Here is a 22,699-nt window from a genome sequence, read left to right as displayed (position 1 = left end):
GTTTCCATTCCGTAGGAAACAATGAACTTTGGAGTGATTTATTGAATAATATGCATAATGGAAAACTTAATATTGTTGCAGCTTCCTTTAGAAGTCGCGGGTTTATGAGATCTGGCCCAATCGCCTTAGACGTATCTAATGAAAGAAGAACGTTAGTAACTTCATCAACAGTCAGTATTATTTCTGAATACACGTGATCAGAAGCGTTGTTATTACATATACTAGTATGTGGAAGACTCGCTGATGAATCGTCGATTTTTGACTGGTTCGTAAAGAAATTGGTAAATGCGGTTGCTTTATCGTAATTGTTATCAATAACACTGCCATTAACCTCCAAGGGAGGTAAGTCGTTTCGAGTCTGAGTGTTGGATATTTTATTTACCATATTCCACCACTTTCTTGAGTCATTACACTGGGTTATATTATTTGATGGCTTTTTGTAGTAGTCCTCGCGAGCATTACGAACAGTGCATATACTAAATTCAGACCATTTGTCAGGGTGATCAGTTCGTTTAGCGATTGAATGTAATCGTTTCCGTCTTTTCGAATTGCATTATTTATCCAAGGAGGATCGGATTTTCTAATTGTCACTATCTTATTGGGAATGTTATTTCTAGCATGCTCTATAATTGTTTCATTAAATCTTTTTACATTGGTGTTGATGTCAGAATCGGAAAGTATTTCTTCCCAGTCGACTGAATTCAGGTTATCTCTATATGAATCATAATCGCCATGATTGAATGACCAAATTTCGCGTTTAAATGTGTGAGATACGAGGGTTGTCCCGTTAAATCGTGGACAAGTTGTCTAGTGTAAAAAATAAACATCACTGCGTTCTGAAATTTTCACTATTATTTAGTACATATTTAAGTAATATACACAGCAAATTGCAGATAAATATATGCATAAATAAGCAAATTATGAGATTTTATGCTATGTATTGTATTACCTTACGGAGCATGGATTATAACGTCAAAGTGTCTAAAACAGCGTCTCGTTTTATCTTTGCTGAAAATGAAGTTGGATGAGTCCGACTTAAATTTAGGAATTTCATTGATACACATTCTTTAGTCTCCATAAACAGTCGGAGAACCAGTTGGGACCCTCATGCGAACTTCTGAAGATTTATTAGTAAGTCATAGACAATATTCTCACCAACATTCAACTAATAGAAAATCTCATATCGGTGGTCTACTGTGTTTTGCTATTACATTATGAATTTGTCCGTATGTTTTGTACTCCACAGGGACTCGATCAAAAAAGACTTCGCTAAGAAAACTCCTATTTCATTTGTATACTTAAGATATTGTGATATTTTTATAATCTTTTTTCTTCTATGGTCATTTCAAGTCTCTAAAGGTGTCATTACAACATCGAATTAAAACGGAACTGCTCTCCGGTGCGCCGTAACGTCATAAAACGTCACCATTTTTCATATGATGTGTTTACCACTTTCCCATTTCGAATGCTCGAGAAACTGCCAAAAATTAACCAAATGCCTTAAAAGTTGTACACAGACTATAAAATTGATTGTGGAATTGAAGTAGGATAATTTTAATCCAAATCTTATGTATTTAAAACTTTTATTTTGAATTCAAACTTGTGTATTCTTTAATAAAACCTTGGTTTTTTGTCCATGCGCCGTAGGGCAATATACCCCGTGCTCATTCAAGCATAACAAAATCTTAATTTTTGCCTATATTTTATCAAAAAAATTATCATGCACTCAAATATGATATATAAACATTTACTGAAATTTTCAGCTTAATGCGCCCATTACTTTTCGAGAAAAACGCTTTGTCCACGATTTTACGGGACAACCCTCGTATTTGATCATATTGACTTATCAACGCATAGACAGGACAATGATAACGTACGTTCTGGTCCAGAAAACAATCGCCAACATAAGCTTTTTCCAGAATATTATTATCACTGACCATAATAACATCCAAAAGTGTATAGAAGATTCTTCGGTAAAATGAGTAGGTTCTTCAATTAGTTGGGTCATGTTGTACATAGTTATTATATTGATGAGATAATCAGATTGATAATTGTTGGTCAGTAAGTTTGCGTTAAAATCGCCTGTGATTATTATTTTACTTATTTTAGTGTTATAAGCTAAGTCTATGGAGTACTCAATATCACTCCATATAGATATAGGAGAGTTTGGGGGTCGATAAAAAGTTCCATACAGACAGGATTGGCCACCCATAAAAAGTTCCAACCAAACGCACTCAACCGTGGTTGGTTCGAGGTCATTTCGGCGTTTTGCAAAAATATTGTCCTTGACATACACTGCCACGCCCCCACCCGTTTTCGACTTTCGACAATGACAGAATGGAGAGTGGAAGTTGTGTAAATCGATGTCCGAGTTAATATTGTTTTCGTGAAGCCATGTTTCAGTGAACGAAAGGATGGTGTGGTTGTGAAGTTCTGCTTCAAGTGTTTGGATCTTGGGAATTAGACTTTGGACATTTAAATGGGCGAAAGTAAATACAATGAAGCACATTGAAGTGGTAAAATTTTCCATTTGGATGAAACGTTCTGAGTCATGTTTTGAACGTTAAATATAACATAACGACACGCCCATTTTTCTTTAGAAACAAGGAAGAAGTATTCGTCGTAATGTTTCAGGACACCCCATTTTCCACGACAAGCAACATGAGTTATACTGAATTGAAGATTTTTAAATAAGAAAGAGCTATATATAGAGTTCCCGCTTAAGTAAAACAGGCATTGCAGCGAATTTTACATAATTATGATTTTATCATGGTTATTGGAGTTAGCATAGCACATGTATCAGTCGAACACGTGCTTACTCGGTGTTTATGTAGGCCGCCAATTTCATTGGCTATTACATTTATTCTACAGGTATTCGATTGAATCATTTGACCGATTTTCCCTTTCTAAAGAAATGGGCGTGTCTAAAGATAGCTCAAAACGTTCCATCCAAACGGAAAATTTTACCACTTCAATGCGCTTCTTTGTATATTTGGGTCGAATGATGTGTTGTTTTGAGTATTTGTTGATGAACTACATGAGGATATTGAACACGAGACACTTGATGATAAGATAGGACTTGGATTCACTTCAATATATACTGACATATACTTAAAAGCTAAGGATCTGACTTTCTTTCTATAGACGCTGCAAGAACTCTTTCTATGCGCAGAAAATGTAATCTCTTCTAACCAGAATAGACACTATGAATATATGATTTAATTTAGTGACTTCTTAAGCTTCCTTCTCTTATACTTTTCCAAAATCCACACGGCCATGAAAAGCTCTACTGACTAGAAATGATCACATAAATTACTACGTATAGTCAAAGATAACCAAACAAAGGTGGCCGGTTCTGTAAACACGACGTTATGTCAATTTATTTTTTTAAAACCTTTTATCAAGTTTTACTTCATTAAAATGAATCATATATCTTACTGATAATTTTTTTCTGATACCTGGCTCTTATTCTTAGTTATCAGGAATTCATTTTTCAACACTCAGCTGTAAAACTTGTTCAAATTGGAATTTTCAAGACTTTATTATATGTACATACCAATAAACAAAATATAAAATATAGGATTTTTTACATACCAATATTTATTCAGCATTTATTCATGTAGACGAACCTTCTATCTCGATATAGACTATACATGTATACGTAGTAATTGTTTATTTTTTGCAGTTCTTATTTATTTTTTAAAATACTTTATTTTTGAAGGGAAGGAATTGTCATGTTGTAAATTTTGAATTTACCGGGTGGCAGTAAATACAAAATTTATAACAAATTTTGTATTTACTGCCACCCGGTAAATTCAAAATTTACTACATGACAGAATTTTCAGGTAATTAAGCACAAGAAAAACCCATTTATGAAAAATTGACTGCAAGTCACTCTGGTCACTCTGGTGTAAAAAAATATATATATGTGTAAATTGGGAATACACGGTAAACCTTTTCAAGATTTAATTACAAAAAAGTTAATGTACCATAAACAAGGCCACGCCAGCTTTGAGATTTTTCATACATGTTCATTTTTAAAGGACCGACTTTCTTCACTGTACACTTAGAAATAAATCTGAACAAAAGTAATGTTAATTTGAATTGATGACCCATGACTTTTTTCCTTGACCAATGTACTTGTTGAATTCTCGAATATATAGCTCATATCCAACTGTATAGAAAAATACAGAAGTAACTGTACATGAAAATACACAAACAACCAAAGGTCTGAAATTCTGCAAATCTGAAATTCAGGTTAATCTTAATCTGTTCGGATAATTGGTCGTGTGTATTGACGCGTGACTCTCGAAAAAAAAAAGACAGGTTTATACAGGGTCAAACATTTTTTTTAAAAATTAAATTCATATGATTTTAAAAATATGTATCTAAATGTATAATAAATTGTTTTGATCTCCCATTTTACTATTTTAGAATATTTTGCTAGCCATAATTATCATCAAACTGAGAAAAAAAATATTTGTAATCAATAACTGGTTCTATTTAAAAACCGACATTTACAAAGAATTTTGCAATTCGTGTTTTTCTCAAATTACCTGATTGACAAGAACTTTCACAACTTTCAATGTATCTTCATTCTGCCAGCTGCCTTCCAAATTAGTATATTTATGATCCAGAACATAAACATGAAGTACACGCTTTAAACGTTTGTCACGTGCACGTGTATATATCGTATATTTGATCCTCTCCTCATCCCTTATCAAAAGTTTGCGCAACCAGTCAATGAATATTACATTGCCATTCGGGGTGTTTCTGGACTTATGTATGGAATGGTATAATCTCGGCAAATCCATTTCGTGTCGGAGAGAGGATTAAAATCGTTTTGTTTACGTTGCAGTAACAAGTCCATTGACGAATAAAAAAAAGCTTCGATTTTAAAATCACCGGTTACTAGTGCGTACACGAATTAAAGGAATATCCTAAGAGAGAATTTGTAAATTACAAAATTTCAATGAAATGCATTGAGATAGGATAATAATTTTTTTTTATTCATTCGTCCCTTACCCCTGAAGACGGAGAGGAGGCTAAGTGTTTCCTCCGCGTCTGTCTGACTGACTGTCCTACGATCTGTCAGTCTGCCCAGCTTGGTTTTTCGAACTAAACATATCATACAGTTGTATGTTCAGTACATCGCATTGTTTTCGTACCAGGGCTAAAAAGCAGTGAGCGAGAAAGGGGGTGATCCCAGCTAAAAATTGAAAACAGGTCGTTTTTACGAAATGATTTTTTATAATTCAAAGTTATATTGGCAATCGGTTTCAGAAAAAGGGTGGTTTCAGCTATAAATTCACAACAGGTCGATTGAAAAATATATTTCAAATAATTTAACGATTATAATTTGAACAAGCTTCAGGTTGAATTTTCCACTAAAATTGAAAGAAGAAAATTCCATGAAAAATTTTTAATTGAACCCCCCCCCAATTTTCAATAGCTAAATTGCGTTCTTCAAGATCTTTTTTTTTTAACCGATGTTTACCTCAGTCTACAAAGATAGAGGTGGAATATGATGAAAAGCATGCCGAAATATGAAATTTACGGCCCGATCACGTGATAACCTAGAACACATCAGATAACGCGTTGTGTAGAATATTTGTAAATAGGTATAATAATATATATTTATCTTTGACATGTTTGACCCAAGCGTCTATGGCCTTTTCTGCATCTCTTTTTTCGACACACGTCCGCGACTCTGAGGTATGGTCATAACAGACCCTTTAAATCTTGGTAGCTCTGTGGACCCTCGAAATTCGTTCCACAGAGTCCCAGGAGACCATTAAGGTATGAAAAATAATCACAATGATCGATGAGAGAGAGAGAGAGAGAGAGAGAGTCTATATTGTATGTGATTTAATGTTATTCTCACACTTGAAAATGAATGATAATGTATATTTATGGAATTACTGTCTTATTTTTCGATTTCATGAAGTGATCAATCGAGTGGCTTGCATGATAATTTGCATAAACGCCGTCGGTCGTTTTGGCTATATATTATCACGCAAGCCAATCGATTGATCATCTTTATGAAACTGAAAAATCTGACAGTTATTCCTTATATTTACATGCTTTGATTCCACCGATCCACGTGCTCCAAGCCCTGCTTCTGTCTAGCTGTTTGTCCCGCCCTGCACGTGTTTTTTTTTTTTTTTTTTTTTTTTTTGGAACCGCGCCAATACATTGATGGGGAAATAAAGTACATTTACAATTTGTAATTTTATCTCGGACAAAGACATTGGAAATGTAAATATCAAGAAATCAAAAACACGGAGGAACTCTTATTTATGTACATGTGTAAAATATTACATGTACATGTACTACAGTGTATGCAGTAATTACAGTAAAACAGTATCATAGTTATTTGAAAGATACTGTATTTTAAGGCAGAATATTTTTCGATTTTTACTGTAAGTAAGAAATGCAAAATGATTAATTTAATTAGCAATCTGTAAAAGTTTCAAATGCGTCTTAAACTTGGTTATTCTAAGCATGTACAAAACCTTAAAATACATGTACATAATATCATTTATATACATGTACATTGAAACTGAAGTAAACGTTATCGAACATCCCAAAAGTTCACAAACAGCATCATAATTGTACCTACCAACTCAACAATAGTTCTACTGATAAATAAGCTGGATTTTTCTAGCACACAATTCAAATCAAACCATTTTTAATTAACAGATTTAATTTTTTGATAATTTGAACTTAAAAACAACTTGAAAAAAAAATCATTTTAATTTTTTGCAGTAATCCTCCTTTAGCAGTGTGACGTCACTCTATTATTTTAGTAGACACGATGATTGCAGGAGTTGTTCTTTTATTTCATCTCTCTAAATGGCTGTGCTACAAATACATCGGTAAGAAATGTTCGTGGCATTGACTTTTTTGACATTTTTTGCAAGACATAATGTACTGTAGATGTACTTACTAATTTAAGGACCTTTCTACACCATTGCAAAATGTTTGTCGGACATTAACAAAATTATATTGAACAAAGGGGTGAATATTGAGTTTATCCAATTACTTTTAAATGTATGGTACGTGGCATTCACCTCCAAGAAAATGTTCAAACACAACACAGTATCAGTGAACAGAAATCACTGTTGGTTATATCCATTGAGAAGAAAATACTTGTCATGTAAATTACAGGTTCACTTTTATTTCAGCATTTTAAAAATATGAAGAATACTTAAATTGATTTAATACAAATTGAGTAATACGAGTATACTGTAAATTTCTTTTTATTGGAATCTTGGAATTTACATTTAAGGAAAGATTACGCTACTTACAGAAAAATACGATAGAATCAGAACTCTTTAGTGTGCAGTGTAGAGAGTGTCCTTAATCAAATTAGAAATCAATTTCAAAAAATCTTCATGGCAAAAACTCGAAAAGGCGTTAAACTTTTAAAAAGAATTTAATTTTTCGAACATTGAGCTCTTTGAAATGCAATTTCGATTTTTTTTGTTTCATTTAAAAGCAAATAAATTTATTTCAATTTGTATTTAGGCCTAAAAAAATATGTTTGTTTCTTTCATATAGCGTGTATAGAAGTAACATTAATGACAAAAGAAATGGTGTTTTCAGCATTTCTTTGATATTTTACGGTGAAATAAACTTCTCTCTGTCTTGAAAAGCTCAAAGTTGGAGACTGACTGTGCCATATACAAAAATCAGAAGAAAATTGCAAATAAATATTTTATAATTTGTATTCAGTACTATATTCAGGAAGTACTATGGAGCTGTACATAAGAAAAACAGATAATCACATGAATTTTCTTTTGATATCTAGGACAAGAAGAAGCTTGGTGATTTCTGCCCTATAGTGGCATGTACAAGTAAGGTTGGACCTTATCGACGTGGCATTGTGTCTTGTAAAGGCACCTTTGCACCCTTTTAAATGACCAAGATAAAATATAGAAATCGATTGAATTTTTTAATGTACTTGGGTTACCCAGTCGTTCTCAAATTTGGAAGAGATAAGATACCCCGTTTTCCAATATTAGTACATAACCAATTGAATATTAGGTCTAGAAGAAAATGGACGCAATAAAATATGTACCCTTACTGTTGTTGTATTTTACACCGCAGGTAAGTCGTATTCTTAGTACTTTTTTAAAAAGAAATCAAAAGCCAAAGAATGAAAATAAATTTTTCAGGAGAGGAAAATTTAAAAAAAAAAAAGGGGGGGGGGGGGCGGATAAAAATGGCGGAATTTTATCTAGATTCATGTACATATTATTCACGTATTATAATCATAATGTAATGCTGACGACTAAGCTAGAGTAAATGAACCTGCACTTATTTGGTCATTCAATCCAAACAAACCAAGGATTATTTTTTTAATTTTATTTTTTTGAAATAGATTTTCCCCGAACATGCACATTCATTGATATTTTTATTTTCCTCAAACCTCCTGTTCTTGGAATATATTAACTTCTACTACCGCATAATATAATTATAATATGTATAAATATAATATAATAATTATCTCTTTTCGGGCCTGCAGACAAAATTTGTTTTACTCACTTTTTATTATAATTTTTGCATACCATTTTAATTTGTAACTTCATAAGACAACCTCTTATAGTCTTAAACACGTAAAAGTCAGAAGTATTCAAAGATACATGTAGTACATGTACAATGTATTTTGTATTACAGCTAGTGTTTAGCGAGGTGTATGTTGCCGTGTCCATAAAATCTTACGAGAACCCCGATAACCGCGTTGAACTTGGAAGAGGGATTTCTCATTCAGTAATCTGCTGTCATCGACAGCCTGGACCGAATTGTACCACTCCGTGTACACCATTTGTCCGCATCTGTCTGTAGTGAGTATTTTTAAAATTTAGAGTGGTGGATACCGAATTATATATAAGGGTGGTCTCCTTAAGAGAGCTGGGGTTGGCCATTTTAGGCTATTTAAATCTCCCGGAAACAAGAGTTCTTTGTTTTAAGGAGATATTTTGCTGATAATGATGAAGTGTCAGAAATTTTTATGGAACTTCTCTTGTTTTCTCAATCAAGAAACCTGTATACATATTTGTTTTTGTCCACTACCCCCCTATTATTTATTCGCATTTAGATTCTATGTTGCTTTCATCGGTTTCTTAAAAAGAGGTTTAATTTCAGATCATGAGTTTTACAGAGATTTTTTCTTTAAAATTGCTATAACTTTCAAGATTTGAATTTCCTTTATATCAGTGAAACCACTAACAAAAGATGTGTTGGAGAACAAATAAGTAGTCCTTTAAATCAAACGAAGAACATGACATTCACAGACCAAGTTGGAAATTTGACAAACCCTGTCATCCTCAAAATACCAAACTGGTCGGTAAGTACACCATCTTTTGGAAAAAAAAACTATTTTCAACCTTAAGAAAACATTCATTCCTTACTTTCATGCCTTTTATTTTCTTCTAAATGCTGCTGCAGGCAAAGGATCACTATAACATTCAGATTAAGTTCTACGACATCGGCTCAACGTTTGAAACTATATTTTATAATGAACAACATATCACCGCCAGTCCAGCAGACAACTCGGGGTCGGCAGTGGAATACATAAGTAATCTCCCTTACAAGCCTACAGGGGCTAGGTATTCATAGTTTCTTTTTCATATCCCAAAAAATCGTAATTTCAAGATTTTTACAATATGTATCGGAGAATTATAATTTCATGTTTACCCAAATATTTATTAGGAAAAAACAATTTGCTGAATATTTTGGAAACAAAATGCACATAATTCAAAACTGCTTATGAAAGGCTTGCTAATAAACTTTAATTAGTTTAATTGACCTGTACAAGTTGTAATAGCATCTCTTACTATATCTTCTAATCTCTACAGGGTAGAGACTTCATACCGTCTGTACAAGTGTAGTCCCTCACCGGATGGTCACATACAGTGTGATGCAAAAGGTGATACCCTGTGTGCTCCAGATTTCTACGGACCATCTTGCAACATTCACTGCAAGGTTACTGTTGGGTCATATTTCCAATGCGACAAGAACGGCACAAAAGTTTGTAAAGAAAAATATCATGGTGATAATTGTACGATTTTTTGCGATCCGCCACGTCATGGGGTATGTGACGTCACTGGTATGCTTCACTGCAATCCAAATTATTTTGGAGAGAAATGTGACGTTTTCTGTTTGACACCAGCAAATGGAACAGGACATTGTGAAGCAAACGGCACACTGATTTGTCATCCAGGTAGTAATACTATATATTTTAAGGACTGAAATTTAATTTGATGGTTTTTCTCACAACCTGATTGACCAAGACGTTACAACTCACATATTTTATAGTTGCCGATCTGTAGCTCGCTGAGCTGAAGACAAACAAAAAGGGTTGGACGACTCTGGTCGGGCAATCCAATTTTGTTTAGACTAGCGAGCTACAGATCTGCAACTAAGACACTTGGATAACACAAATTGTTGTATGTAATATGATGCTTTTTGCCTGCAAAGGTCTCATTTTTTTAAAATCAGTACAATTTAAAAGATCACTTTTATAGGTTGGACTGGGATAAATTGCTCAACAGTCCAAAAACTTTGTGAACACGGCCTTTCAAAACCAGATAAATACAGTCCCATGGGATATAAATGCTACTGCGAGTCTGGGTGGTCCGGTCCAAGGTGCTCTATCGATATCAACGAATGCAACGATACATCGATGTGTGTTCACAACGATCAATGCGATAATCGTCCAGGCGGATATCTGTGCATATGCTCTTCTGGCTGGGAAGGTCAAAGATGTGATACAGATATAGATGAATGCAAACAAAATCAATGCATTCGAGGAAACTGTTCGAACACGCCCGGTAACTTCAGTTGCATTTGCGAGAATGGATGGACAGGTAATTTGTGCGACAAAGAATTAAATGAATGTAACTCTAACCCTTGCAAAAATAATGGAACGTGTCATGATCTGGATGGTTACTATAACTGCACATGCCCTGTGGGAATAACCGGAAATAACTGTGAAACCGACGTTGACGATTGTGCACGTGTTGTGTGCCGAAATAACGGAACCTGTAAGGACGGTTTTAATAGTTTTACTTGCCTTTGTCAACCAGGATTTTCCGGACCTTTGTGTGCGATAGAAATAAACGAATGTGCCAGTTCACCTTGTAAAAATAATGCCACTTGTTTGAATGGCATAAACAGTTTTTCTTGTCATTGTCCTCCAGGATGGAATGGAACACTATGTGACGTCGATATTGACGAATGTAAAATGAACACTTGTCAGAATAATGCGACATGTATCAATGAAGTTGGATATTACAACTGCTCATGTGCAAGTGGATTTTTCGGTAAAAACTGCGAGACCGATTTTGACGAATGCACTAGCAATCCTTGTATGCATGGCGGAACCTGTAATAATGTAATCGGTGGTTTTAAGTGTGACTGTTCCCCTGGTCACATAGGCGACAAATGCCAATATCAGGACTATTGTAAATACAGCCCTTGTAAAAATAATGCCACTTGCTTCAACAATAAAACTGAATTGACATGCCAGTGTACAGAAGGGTGGAGCGGGTTTGACTGTAACAACGATACAAATGAATGTTTATCCAGTCCCTGTGTGCACGGTAACTGTTTGAATACTCCAGGCAGTTACGTTTGTACTTGTGAACCTGGATGGACATCGTCTGCGTGCGACCAAGACATTGATGAATGTATGAATGATCCTTGCCAATACAACTCAACATGCATCAATAAGAATGGTACATTCGAATGTCATTGCGCCAAAGGTTATACCGGTGAAAACTGCAGTATAGACATCAATGATTGTCAAAATGTCACGTGCCAAAACAACGCCACCTGTGTGGATCTTCTAGATGACTTTGTTTGCAATTGTTCTCTCGGATTTGAGGGTCGGTTTTGCGAGAATGAAACGAATGAATGCAGTAGCAACCCTTGTCAGCATGGAAACTGTTCGGATTTAATTGGAGCTTATTCATGTTCCTGTTTACCAGGGTGGGAAGGTGTCAACTGCACACTTGATATCAACGAATGTAAAAATGAAAATTGTTCCAATAATGGGATTTGCGAGAATTCAATAGGTAGTTACCACTGTAACTGCACCGCTGGGTTTTCTGGAGATCATTGTGAAACAAACATTGATGAATGTGCGTCCAATCCTTGTCAACATAACGGCACATGCCAGGACCGGATAAATGATTTCTGGTGTGACTGTGATAGTAGATACAACGTTGGAAAAATGTGTGAGTACGAAAACTTCTGCAAATACCATCCTTGTAGAAACAATGGAACTTGTAAACAACATGGCAATGAGTTTACGTGTAAATGTTTACCAACGTGGACAGGTCTTGCATGCGAGGATGACATTGATGAATGCGCCAATGGCACCAGTGGCTGCAAAACAGGAGAAACATGCATAAACAAACTAGGAGGTTTTGAATGCTTATCATGCAAACCTTCGCCATGTAAGCATGGAAACTGCTCGATAAATACAAATACGTCTAGTATATCATGCAGTTGTTCGCCAGGATTTGCAGGAGAAAAATGTGATAAAAAAGACAACTGTGCACCGCCTAATCCGTGTAGAAATGGGTTCCGTTGTACCAATGAAGATGACGGTTTCCGTTGTCATGATCCGTGTAAGTCGTCACCTTGTGGAAACAATGGAACATGTAGAGCAGTCAACGGAACTTACAGCTGTAACTGCTCTTCCGGTTTCATTGGAAGTGACTGTAAACAAAAGGATTACTGTCGCAATGTAACTTGTCAAAATAACGGGACCTGCGTCAACGGACCCAATGGTTTTAATTGTACTTGTCCATCAACCTTTAGCGGCAAACTTTGTGATAAGTTCGATTACTGTACATCAAGCCCATGTCTGAACAACGGATCGTGTTCGCTGGACAATGCAGGATCCCAGAATTACACTTGTTCGTGTTCGTTTGGATTTACTGGTCCAGATTGTAATCAGACAGATTATTGTGCTCCCGATCCATGCATTCACGGCAACTGCTCAATTTCTAACAATACTTACGAATGTAAATGTCATTCTGGTTGGTATGGCACAGATTGCGATCTGGAAGATTTCTGTCTTCAGAAACCGTGCGCAAATAATGGAGGATGTGCAAATAACAATCAAACGTTCACGTGCAATTGTACGGATGGCTGGATGGGATATAATTGCACAGAGGCTGATCCTTGTTATCCTCAAAAATGTTTTAACGGAGGTAAATGTTATAGATACAGTGGATCATTCTATTGCTTATGTGCACAAGGATACACGGGGAATAACTGCACAGAAGATGTGGATGAGTGTCAAGGTCAGAACAATTGTCCGCAAATTTTTACATGCGTCAATGTTCCAGGATCATACCATTGCGAACCCCCCAACGGTCTTCCCAGATCATTGATTGGTAGGTCACGTTTTTCATTATTTATGTATTTTTTAAAAATTACATGATTTACTGCATATACGTATTTACACGTAATATTGATTAGTAAAACATGTCTTTTCTAATTACCTTTTAACAATTTTATGATGTGCGGTTTACAATACTTCTAGGCAATAGAGGTGGTGCATACAAGGGCAAAATAAGGAAATTATTGGTTGAAAGTAATTATAAGGAGTTTGTGGCTGATTTGAAGCAGGAACTTGTGAACCATGGCCTCTGTCCACAGGAAGCGGAAGTTGATATATCAATCATGGGGATTGAACAACATTTAACGTGAGATGCTTTCCTCCTTTAAATATATATAATAAAACATTCATGTCCAACCTTTCAAATAAATATTTTAAGATGTACTGCTTCTAGTTTTATGCAGAGTTACAAGTAAGTTGTCTTTTTTTCCCCTTTTTAAAAAATAAAAATCCAATATTTTTGGAACCATACCATTGGAAATGTTGAAAATAAGAAGGCTATAGATGTTCTTTGATTCTTTATTGTAGGCTTAACCAATCCGTCGTGGAAATGAGAGCCCTATGCAGAGGGAAGACTATTTCACAAGAAAATCTTATGTTAGCTTTATCAGGATTAGGCTTGGTGTAGAACATGTGCAGAATTCGTTTCTATACTTTGAACAATTTTGTGTCATTTAACTGTCCTCTTACATGAACATGGAAATTAAAGAGTTACTGTACTTGTATCGGAACATCAGCGGGGAGCGATAGTACATGTATAATCCGGTCGCATCATGCGACAGCACATATAAATATGCATCCATGAATGCATGTATTTGTATTATAAATAAAAAGGAAACGACTTATCTGGAGATTGCATGTGGACCTTGTATATATTTGGAAATGTAAATAATATGCATGTAGGAAAGAACACTTTATAGTTTTCAAATGTTAGATATAAATTACATGTTTCATCATTTACTTAAAGGATTTTCTTTATAATCATATTTTACAATTATATATTTAATTCGATTTTTTTATTGGTTAATCACAGATCGTCTTTTTTTTTTAAAGTAAAAAATATTTATCTTTGAAAATAACATGATTTGTACATTTGTTTTGATTTAATATTTTTATATACATTTTCTTTATCTTTTTATGTAATAGTTTATTCACAGAAAATTCTTTCATTTGTTCAGTTTCTTCACTTTCTTAATAAACCTTTAAATTACATTGATTTTTGTGCAATGGTTTTTGCGTTTTTGAAAACCACATCGGAGTCGAAATTAACTTCTTTATATACAACTCTGAAAATATTGTAGCAAGCAAAAGAAATTCAGTGTTACAAAAGAGATCCATGTACATTAGAATAAAAAAAACTTTTATGACAGTGTTCGAAGTTAAATTTTCATAGATTTATGGATATTATGCTTCAATTTTAATTTTTAAAATTTTGACAGAATATACAATTGGCAGTTCTTTGATTTATCTAATGCTTATGTCTATTTTCTTCCAAAAATAACACATTTCATAAAGTTAACTCTTTTGAATTGCAAGAAAAACCAATAGGGCAATAAAACTGGTGATGCATTGAATATAAAGATTATTTAGTAAGATGATGCATTCATAATACAGATTGAAATGCGATTATCAATAGGGGTATACTATCTGAATGTCATAATTACAATTTACTCAAAAATTTTATAATCATAATAGACAGTTCAAGGTCATTAAAGATCAATATCTTGTATGCCCCCACAGACACAAATGATAGCCAAAAACGGCATCTAGAGGAAGCAATATGTCTAATAAAAGCTATATAGGAATATACTACAACTCCCAATGTAGAGCTCTGGTCAGCTGTTGCAGTGTCTGGGGATACGACTGTCTTTGGTAACTCATGATAATCCATTTTGCCCAATGCCGCTCAAATGGGTTTAAATCTGGTAATTTAGATGACTATGGTAGAAACAGGTTGCTGTTGCTTTGCAAGAATAAGATTCTTAAACGAGCCGTATGTGGCTGTGTACATATGTATTGTCAGATTGAAATACGGCTCCAGGATGCTGCAAAATTGAAATTGCATGTGAAGGTAGAACATCGTTAGAGTACCTTTTTCCTTCAAAATCCTTTGAATATGAACCAAATCAGTCTCACTTTTATCTACTTCAGTAATACCGTTTTCCATATCATTACTCTACCACCACATCTTTCAAAGTCCTGGAAGCAGTTTTCTGTCTAACGTTCATTACAAAGCCTTAGCACTCTTAACCTTACACAAGCTTTCCGATAAACACTCTGGACTAGTAACCAAAATGTTCAGCGGTGTTGTTGTGGCCATATCTGTTGATCTGAGGTCTTTGAAGTCTATATTTGGTGTTGTGGTGTCAGAAAAATGGCATGAATAACCCTCTTGGGAAAATTTTGACATTCTGTAGTCAACTGCAAACGGTCTTGTTAGATGTACTGTGCAGTTCAGGGGAAGCCTATGCTGTAGATGACGTCATGGTGAAACATTCATAAAATTTACGTAATTCTCTGAAGTGAGCCTGTGCTGCTGATGTCACACGTGGTCTGCTGTATTTTTTGGGTGTTCCATGTTAATGGTATATGTTTTATAAGTTATAGATATGGTGCTGAACGAAACATTAAAAGCTCTTGTAATGGTAGATTGTGCTACACCTGCTACCAGTCGCCCATTTTCCTTTTTGTGTTATGCAACATTCTGATGCAGCATACTAGATAGCGTCAATTTTCAGTTAAAACCACATTAAAAATATCGAGAAACCCTGCCTTTGATAGCCCCTTTATGCCTGAAGGAATTGCATCAGAAACCAAGAAATGAAAATGGAAATAAAAAATTTTGGGGGCAGTTTGCAAAATTAGGCATTTTTTCTGTGAGATTTATACTTTGTAGAATAGCTGAAATGTTAACCATTGCATTAAAAAATAATGCATTTTACTTAAATGCATCATATCCATCTAAAAAAATGTATAACAACACAATCTTCCATTTTTCATGGTATTGTTCCTACTATCAGTATGTGTTTGTTTTTTTCTTTCTTTCTATTTTTTGAAGAGTAGTTATAAATGATCATACAGATAATCACGTGACAAAGGTCTGGGGTATTAGCTCGATCGTTAAGTTTGTTTCTTTGCACAAAACTAATTTCAGGTTTTGTTAGAGCAGAGATATCTATTATATGGTTTAAACTTTAATAGAGTATGAATCAAATAGATTGATGAATATTCATTATCTAAATCCAATTTTTAGTTCCATTAATTTATGATTACATGTATTTGGACTAATAACTATTGATAAATGAATTAAGTTTGCTCTAAAAATGAATCGTATACTTTTTTTCTACTTGGATATTTCTTTGGACTTTTTGTGGAATTTATTCTTTTCTTCTTTTTGTGATAACTTCATTTGAAGCTTTGCATCAATTTTTAAACTTGTGGACCTTCTGCCAAGGCTTTTTGTAACAGTCGAATGTATAATTGTGAGTATAAAACGACTTAAATAACCATCCATGATTTTTGTTTATAAAAATGATTTCATGTTAAAAAAAAAAAAGTTTGCCTAGCTCTCTGCAATAAAATAAGATCCCGTCATCTTACCAGTTGTCTTCGTCATAAGTGACGTCATAATATGTATATGGATGAAATACGCATTATGACGAATATATAAGAGGTATCTCTTTGTCTGAAAGGCCCTCATGGCTCAGTGGTTAGAGCATTGGTCTCGTAAACCAGGGGTCGTGAGTTCGAATCTCACTGAGGGCATATTTTTTTTTTAATCATGCGAGCCCTAGGTAATTCCATCATGGTGTGGTTTGTGATGAATAGAACGGACTTCAAGGCTTGAAAATCTCACTCAGCGTTGATGGCCCACTGTTTACTGTATGTCTAATTAATGTAACTCAGTTTAGCAAAGTGGCCCGTGGACATTTATTTTATCAAACCCATAAGTGCGATCAGATTTTAGAAGGAAAAAAAAATAAATCTACATGTAGCTGTTGACATTTATTTCTTTCTACTAAAGATTTTAAATCTCTGTGAATGCATTAGCTTGTACATTAAACATTTAATGATTGAATGAAGATTTTTTTTTTTCTCAAATAGATTATCTTTTAGGCTATTGTTCTACTCGCGGTTTTTTAATAAACACGATAGAAGCTTAAGCCCTATGCAGGCTAACTCGCATATTGTAGCCTACTAAGGATTGCCCGTCTCGCTCTGTGCGCATTCTATTAATGTGGAATTAAACATTGTAGTGAACTAATGACAATTAACAATGACTTGTTTATGATCGTCAGATTTTCATGGAAGGGCTAATCAACATGCGTTGATTGGAAAGAACACGTGCTACGTCTCTGGTCAATGGCTGTCAATTTGACTGACGTGTTCGATTTATTTTGGATCCACGATTAACAGAAAACTCTGTTAAAAACATACAACATACAATACCATCTAAATTTTTTCATGTGTAATATTGGTACTGCAATTCCATTCAATGATGACCTACAAGAACGGTGGATAACTCTCTTTTCAGCAAAAACAAATTTAAGGCAAGTGTTTTTTAAATTATCTCTTAAATTACTAATTAAAAAAAGATTTAATGATCTTTATAATTTTGTAAAAAAAAAAAAAAAAGAACCCCATCTTTTTACAAAATATTTGGGGAAAAAACGTTTGTAACTTTGTATGAAATTAATTTGTACATTGAAGTTTTTATGTTTTGGAATTAAGTACTAGTTGAATACAATGATCTAGTACATTTTAAAAATACATGCATATTTATTGTAATTAATCTTAAACTGTGTTTTATTTCATAACAATACAATACTATACGCTGTACATTCTATAGTTTCTTGATAATAAAAGAGCCCCCTCACCTAAGTTTCTTTGAATCACATGTAGTATTTTCTATTCCTGTTTTATATACAAGAGATTCTTAGTTATTTGAAAATTTGTTTAATCCTTTTTGAGTAATGTTAATTATAACGCATAAAATATGTTCAAAACCTTCAAATAGACTGGTAATTTTAAAGTTTAGCTGAATTTGTGTCGTTAGAATCGCGAAATGAATAGAATGGAATGTCACAGGCAAAGGATTCTTCATATATACGGATGTAAATTTATAAATAAACGGAAACACGTAAATAATTACAGTAAAACTTGTCTAACCCACAGACAATTGGTTCCAAGGAGACAACATTTCAGATTAAAGCCAACATTTAAAACAAATGAATTTACAAAAAGATTTAAATTTAAAATCGAATAAAACAAGATTTTGGATTATACATAATCCGGATTAGACAAGTTTTACTGTATAAAAAAAGTACATAGAAATATAATAGAAATTTTAGTAGCTGTAGTCCGGTATTGGATAACGTTTGTTGCATGGTTGCATGTAAAACTTTAAGCTCTTATTTACAAAAACTTGACAAAAACTTTAGAAAAAAAAACATGTAAGTGTATTTTAAATTAAATTAGCCAGTCTTCCTCTTGAGACCTTATTTGTGATGCTATCTTCAAAGAAAAAAAACTATTAATTACTGCAAAACGATGTTGTTGCTTATTTAGCTTATTAAATTTTCATAAATATAATCGATACAGTGTCTAAATACGCGATTTATTCACCCGTGCAAATTCGCATGACAATACCTATATTTGTACACAAACGTAAGTTTATATTAAAAAGGTTAATCAACCGTCATGGAACATGTTTTTATCGGAATTCTTTAATTCACATTAATTCTTCCACGTTTTATCTGTATTGAAGTTCGATTCAAATAGGTTTCAATTTCCTCCCTGCGGCTGTGCTAATTCTAGCGATATTTAGCGTTGATCAACCATTTATAAACCAGCTATATTTTTTTCAAGCATCAATCAATGGGAGAAGTATGGTATTAATGAAAATGTAGAATTCTCATGCTGAGATATTTATTAAGAAATCCTGAAGAGAATCCAGCCTTTTCCTTGTATGGCTAATCTAACTTTTGCAGAGAGAGAGAGAGAGAGAGAGAGAGAGAGAGAGAGAGAGAGAGAGAGAGAGAGAGAGAGAGATGGACGTTCCTATGGATAAGAAAGTCTTTTCTTACTTTTCCGTCTTAAACTTCTTTTCTCCCTTTTATAAAATTAGATTAACGTCATTCCTTCATGTATCCTTTTCAATTTTTTTGGTGAAATCTTTGTGGTAATGATGACTAACAACAATTGATATTTCACAAAAAAAAAAAAAAACATTTTATGCTAAAGATTAATTCAAAGTATCAATGATTAATTTTCAAACCACTTATAAATCACTACAACAACTAACAAATCAATTTTTAATTCATGCAGTGCATACTGGCATGTAAAGAAGGGCAATTAGAGATATTGAAATTTGAAGCTAATGCCAACTCAAATTAGACTTCACGTGGACCTAGGTCTGTGCATTGATTTCTGAGCAATATGAATCATTCCGACAGTTTTTAATGGAAATGGGGGTATTGTCCATAAAAACAAACAAAATAGAGTTAAAAGGTCACGGCTATGCAGACTCTTGATTTTCTATGAATATATTTGCATTTTTGTTAACTTTAAATCATTTATTTTCAATATTCTGTGTATAATTTTTCTTTGTTCTCTATTCAGATGCGGAGAATTTTATACTGTTTGTCATGCATTACGATAACTATATGTAAGTACAATTTTAATAGCAATCTTAATTATTTTTTTTTTTTTACATTTAAAACATATTTTACAAGATTTTCAGGTTAATGTAACATTTATATATAATAGTTATATAACAGATGAGATTTTTTTCTGCTGAAAATTTGTTAATTCATTATTGCCTTTTTTAAATTCTCATTTGCATTCATCTCAAATAATTCCATTGACCAGAAAAAGCGTACATATACCACATAGAAAATATTGTTGATTTTAGTGTTGTCTTTACCTCCCATTCGATACTTTTACCCAAAAGAGCTCTTTTGAATAGAAAAATGTTAGAAAAGTTACTTTTATTAAAATCTTCGTCAGGCAGAATTTTGGTAATCCGAGTTTACGTGAAAAATATCTTACCAACAACAACATGTTCAATCATTGTAGTCCTTGTATTTTTACCCAAAAAAAAAAAAAAAAACCACTGAGTTCTTTTGAATGTGTTAGAAAATAAAATGTTTTGGGTTTCCTAAATTCGGAAAGTTTGATTCCTTTTATTAAAATTTTGGGGTCCACCAGAAAAGCCAAAATTGTCATACACTAAATTTGCGGGGGTTGGGGTAAGGGGTTTCAGATTTTGAGAATTTGTTGGTACTTGAATGACGTCCACTTTCATTTTGTGTATTGCCTTTAGAAAAGTAAAGTTTGTTGCAAAGTTCTCATGTAATATATACATACGTATAATGCTTATTATTTTATTATTATTATTATTAATCTGGAATACCGTCTATTGTAGCCTTTTCGATGTCTTTACCAAATTGGACCAATCAGAGATTTGTTTTCACTATATACAACGCAAACCACACCTGGAACGAGGCTAGGGAATGTTCAATGGTTACTCATTGTGACATTTTGTAGCTTACTTGAGTCTGGTCCATTTTACGACCAAAGGCAAAGAGACTTAAATTAATTTGCTAGGTATATACTAGGGCTGTTCGGAAATTATTGAGACAATTACATTTACTCCATAAAGGACGGAGATAATTTCAGGAAAATTTATCAACATTTTATAAAGAACGAATAAAACACTTATGCAAAATTTCTAATTCCTATGATAATAAGGAAAGTTTCGGTGAAATAATAAACATGCATATGTCTATCGACCTTACACGTATGTGGTTTCGCATGTAAAACGATCGGAAAGCAAATCCTTTTCCTTCTTTGTTATTACATATAACAGTTCAAATTGTTTTAATCATAAAATTTAAAATCATGCAGTGCCGATTTATGCAACGCGTTATTAATACCGTAACGATATTAATACCGTTAATAACTGATGGTCGTATTTTGATTTTACAATTAATTGTAAAAAAAAATGTATACCAATAAATAACAAACCCTAACACATTAATTTTTTTCTCGTTTGATTCCTTGCGCTAACAGATGTGTTTTGACTCAAAATCCATTTTTTCGGATTTATCTACCGCGCTTAATCTTTTTTATGATCTCCGTATTCCTGATCCAAATTTTAACAAAATTGCACAACATTTATTTGAATTAAAGCTGAAAAATTATACACATAAAAAGAATTATTTTCCTTATTATGGGTCCACAAAGAAAATTGTGTTACATATTTTCAATATCTGATTTCGAAATTTGCGATGACGCATTTATATACCATTGTACAGAAAATATTTAATATTTGTAAAATATTTTTTGCTTTTATGAATTCTTAATGTATGGGCAAATTTTCACCGAAAGACGTTCATTTATACACAATTTCGTTGATATTTTGATTTCAGTAAAATTTGAAAAACAGGTAAACTACAAGTGTATTGGTTTCAATGATATCTGAAAGGAATATAAACTACAAGTATAAAGGAAACAACTATAAGAGGAATCAAAACGTCTACTCATCAATATTTCATTTTCTCGAACAGTGTTGCAGGGGACACTTAAACCTGTATAATTATTTAGCTAAAATTGTAATTCTGTATTTTTTCTTCAAATTAGAATACTTAACACAGCATTTAAGGAATCACTGTCTAGTTTGTTGGGCACATATATACCCGAGCCTCAACGATCGTAGGATAATGTAATATATACATAGGTATAATGCTTATCAGTATTATTTTTTTTAATCTGGAATTCCATCTATTGTAGCCTTTTCGATGTCTTTACCAAATTGGACCAATCAGAGATTTGTTTTCACTATATACAACGACAAACCACACCTGGAAAACGAGGCTAAAAAGTTTGGAAATCTGACTTAAAACAAATAGAATTTAACAACGATCAATGGTTACTGTCGAATTATTTAATAGGAGGAAAACAAAACGAGAAATGCACAAGAAATGGTCCATGTGGAAACTTCTCTTGTGAGTTAAGACATTTTGTAGCTTACTTGAGTCTGGTCCATTTTACGACCAAAGGCAAAGAGACTTACAATTTACAGGATATTGCAAATACTTTTAATAACCACTTTACGGATGTCTCTAATATGCCAAAACAATTATGATCCTAATATATTATGTAATTTTGTTAGGTCTAAGCTTGATGAAGAAACATTGTCGCTTGAGGAAAGTGAAGTTTATAACGTTAAATTCTCTAAATATCAATAAATCAGCTGGCATTGCGCCCAGTCGTCTA

The 22,699-nt window shown here is 33.4% G+C and overlaps 1 protein-coding gene and 1 non-coding gene across 2 annotated transcripts; both read left to right on the top strand.

Annotated features, from left to right (window-relative positions):
- The first annotated feature begins 7,987 nt into the window (after positions 1-7,987).
- Positions 7,988-14,454, top strand: LOC134262432 (neurogenic locus notch homolog protein 1-like). Its single transcript, XM_062744829.1, has 8 exons — positions 7,988-8,112; positions 8,683-8,849; positions 9,223-9,352; positions 9,454-9,614; positions 9,864-10,228; positions 10,533-13,415; positions 13,565-13,727; positions 13,949-14,454. The coding sequence occupies exons 1-8, from the start codon at positions 8,062-8,064 to the stop codon at positions 14,046-14,048; spliced, it is 4,020 nt and encodes a 1,339-aa protein (XP_062600813.1). The 5' UTR covers positions 7,988-8,061; the 3' UTR covers positions 14,049-14,454.
- A 2,658-nt stretch (positions 14,455-17,112) lies between these two features.
- On the top strand, positions 17,113-17,185 carry Trnat-cgu (transfer RNA threonine (anticodon CGU)). The gene has a single exon. It is a non-coding gene; the product is annotated as a tRNA-Thr (tRNA).
- Positions 17,186-22,699: the final 5,514 nt, after the last annotated feature.

This window comes from Saccostrea cucullata, unplaced genomic scaffold, assembly GCF_032062105.1.
Source record: "Saccostrea cucullata isolate Sc308-1 unplaced genomic scaffold, CSIRO_AGI_Scuc_v1 ctg2100, whole genome shotgun sequence".
NCBI classification, from domain to species: Eukaryota; Metazoa; Mollusca; class Bivalvia; order Ostreida; family Ostreidae; genus Saccostrea; species Saccostrea cuccullata.
The sequence above is the reverse complement of the archived record's forward strand: the minus strand, read 5'-3'. Positions and strand labels throughout refer to the sequence as shown.

Bases quoted from the DNA above. Each gene is read 5' to 3' on its own strand.
- LOC134262432 (XM_062744829.1), top strand. From the start codon at position 8,062: ATGGACGCAATAAAATATGTACCCTTACTGTTGTTGTATTTTACACCG. The intron at 8,113-8,682 runs GTAAGTCGTATT...TTTGTATTACAG, and splicing joins TGTTGTATTTTACACCGCAG to CTAGTGTTTAGCGAGGTGTA. The intron at 9,615-9,863 runs GTATTCATAGTT...TAATCTCTACAG, and splicing joins TACAAGCCTACAGGGGCTAG to GGTAGAGACTTCATACCGTC.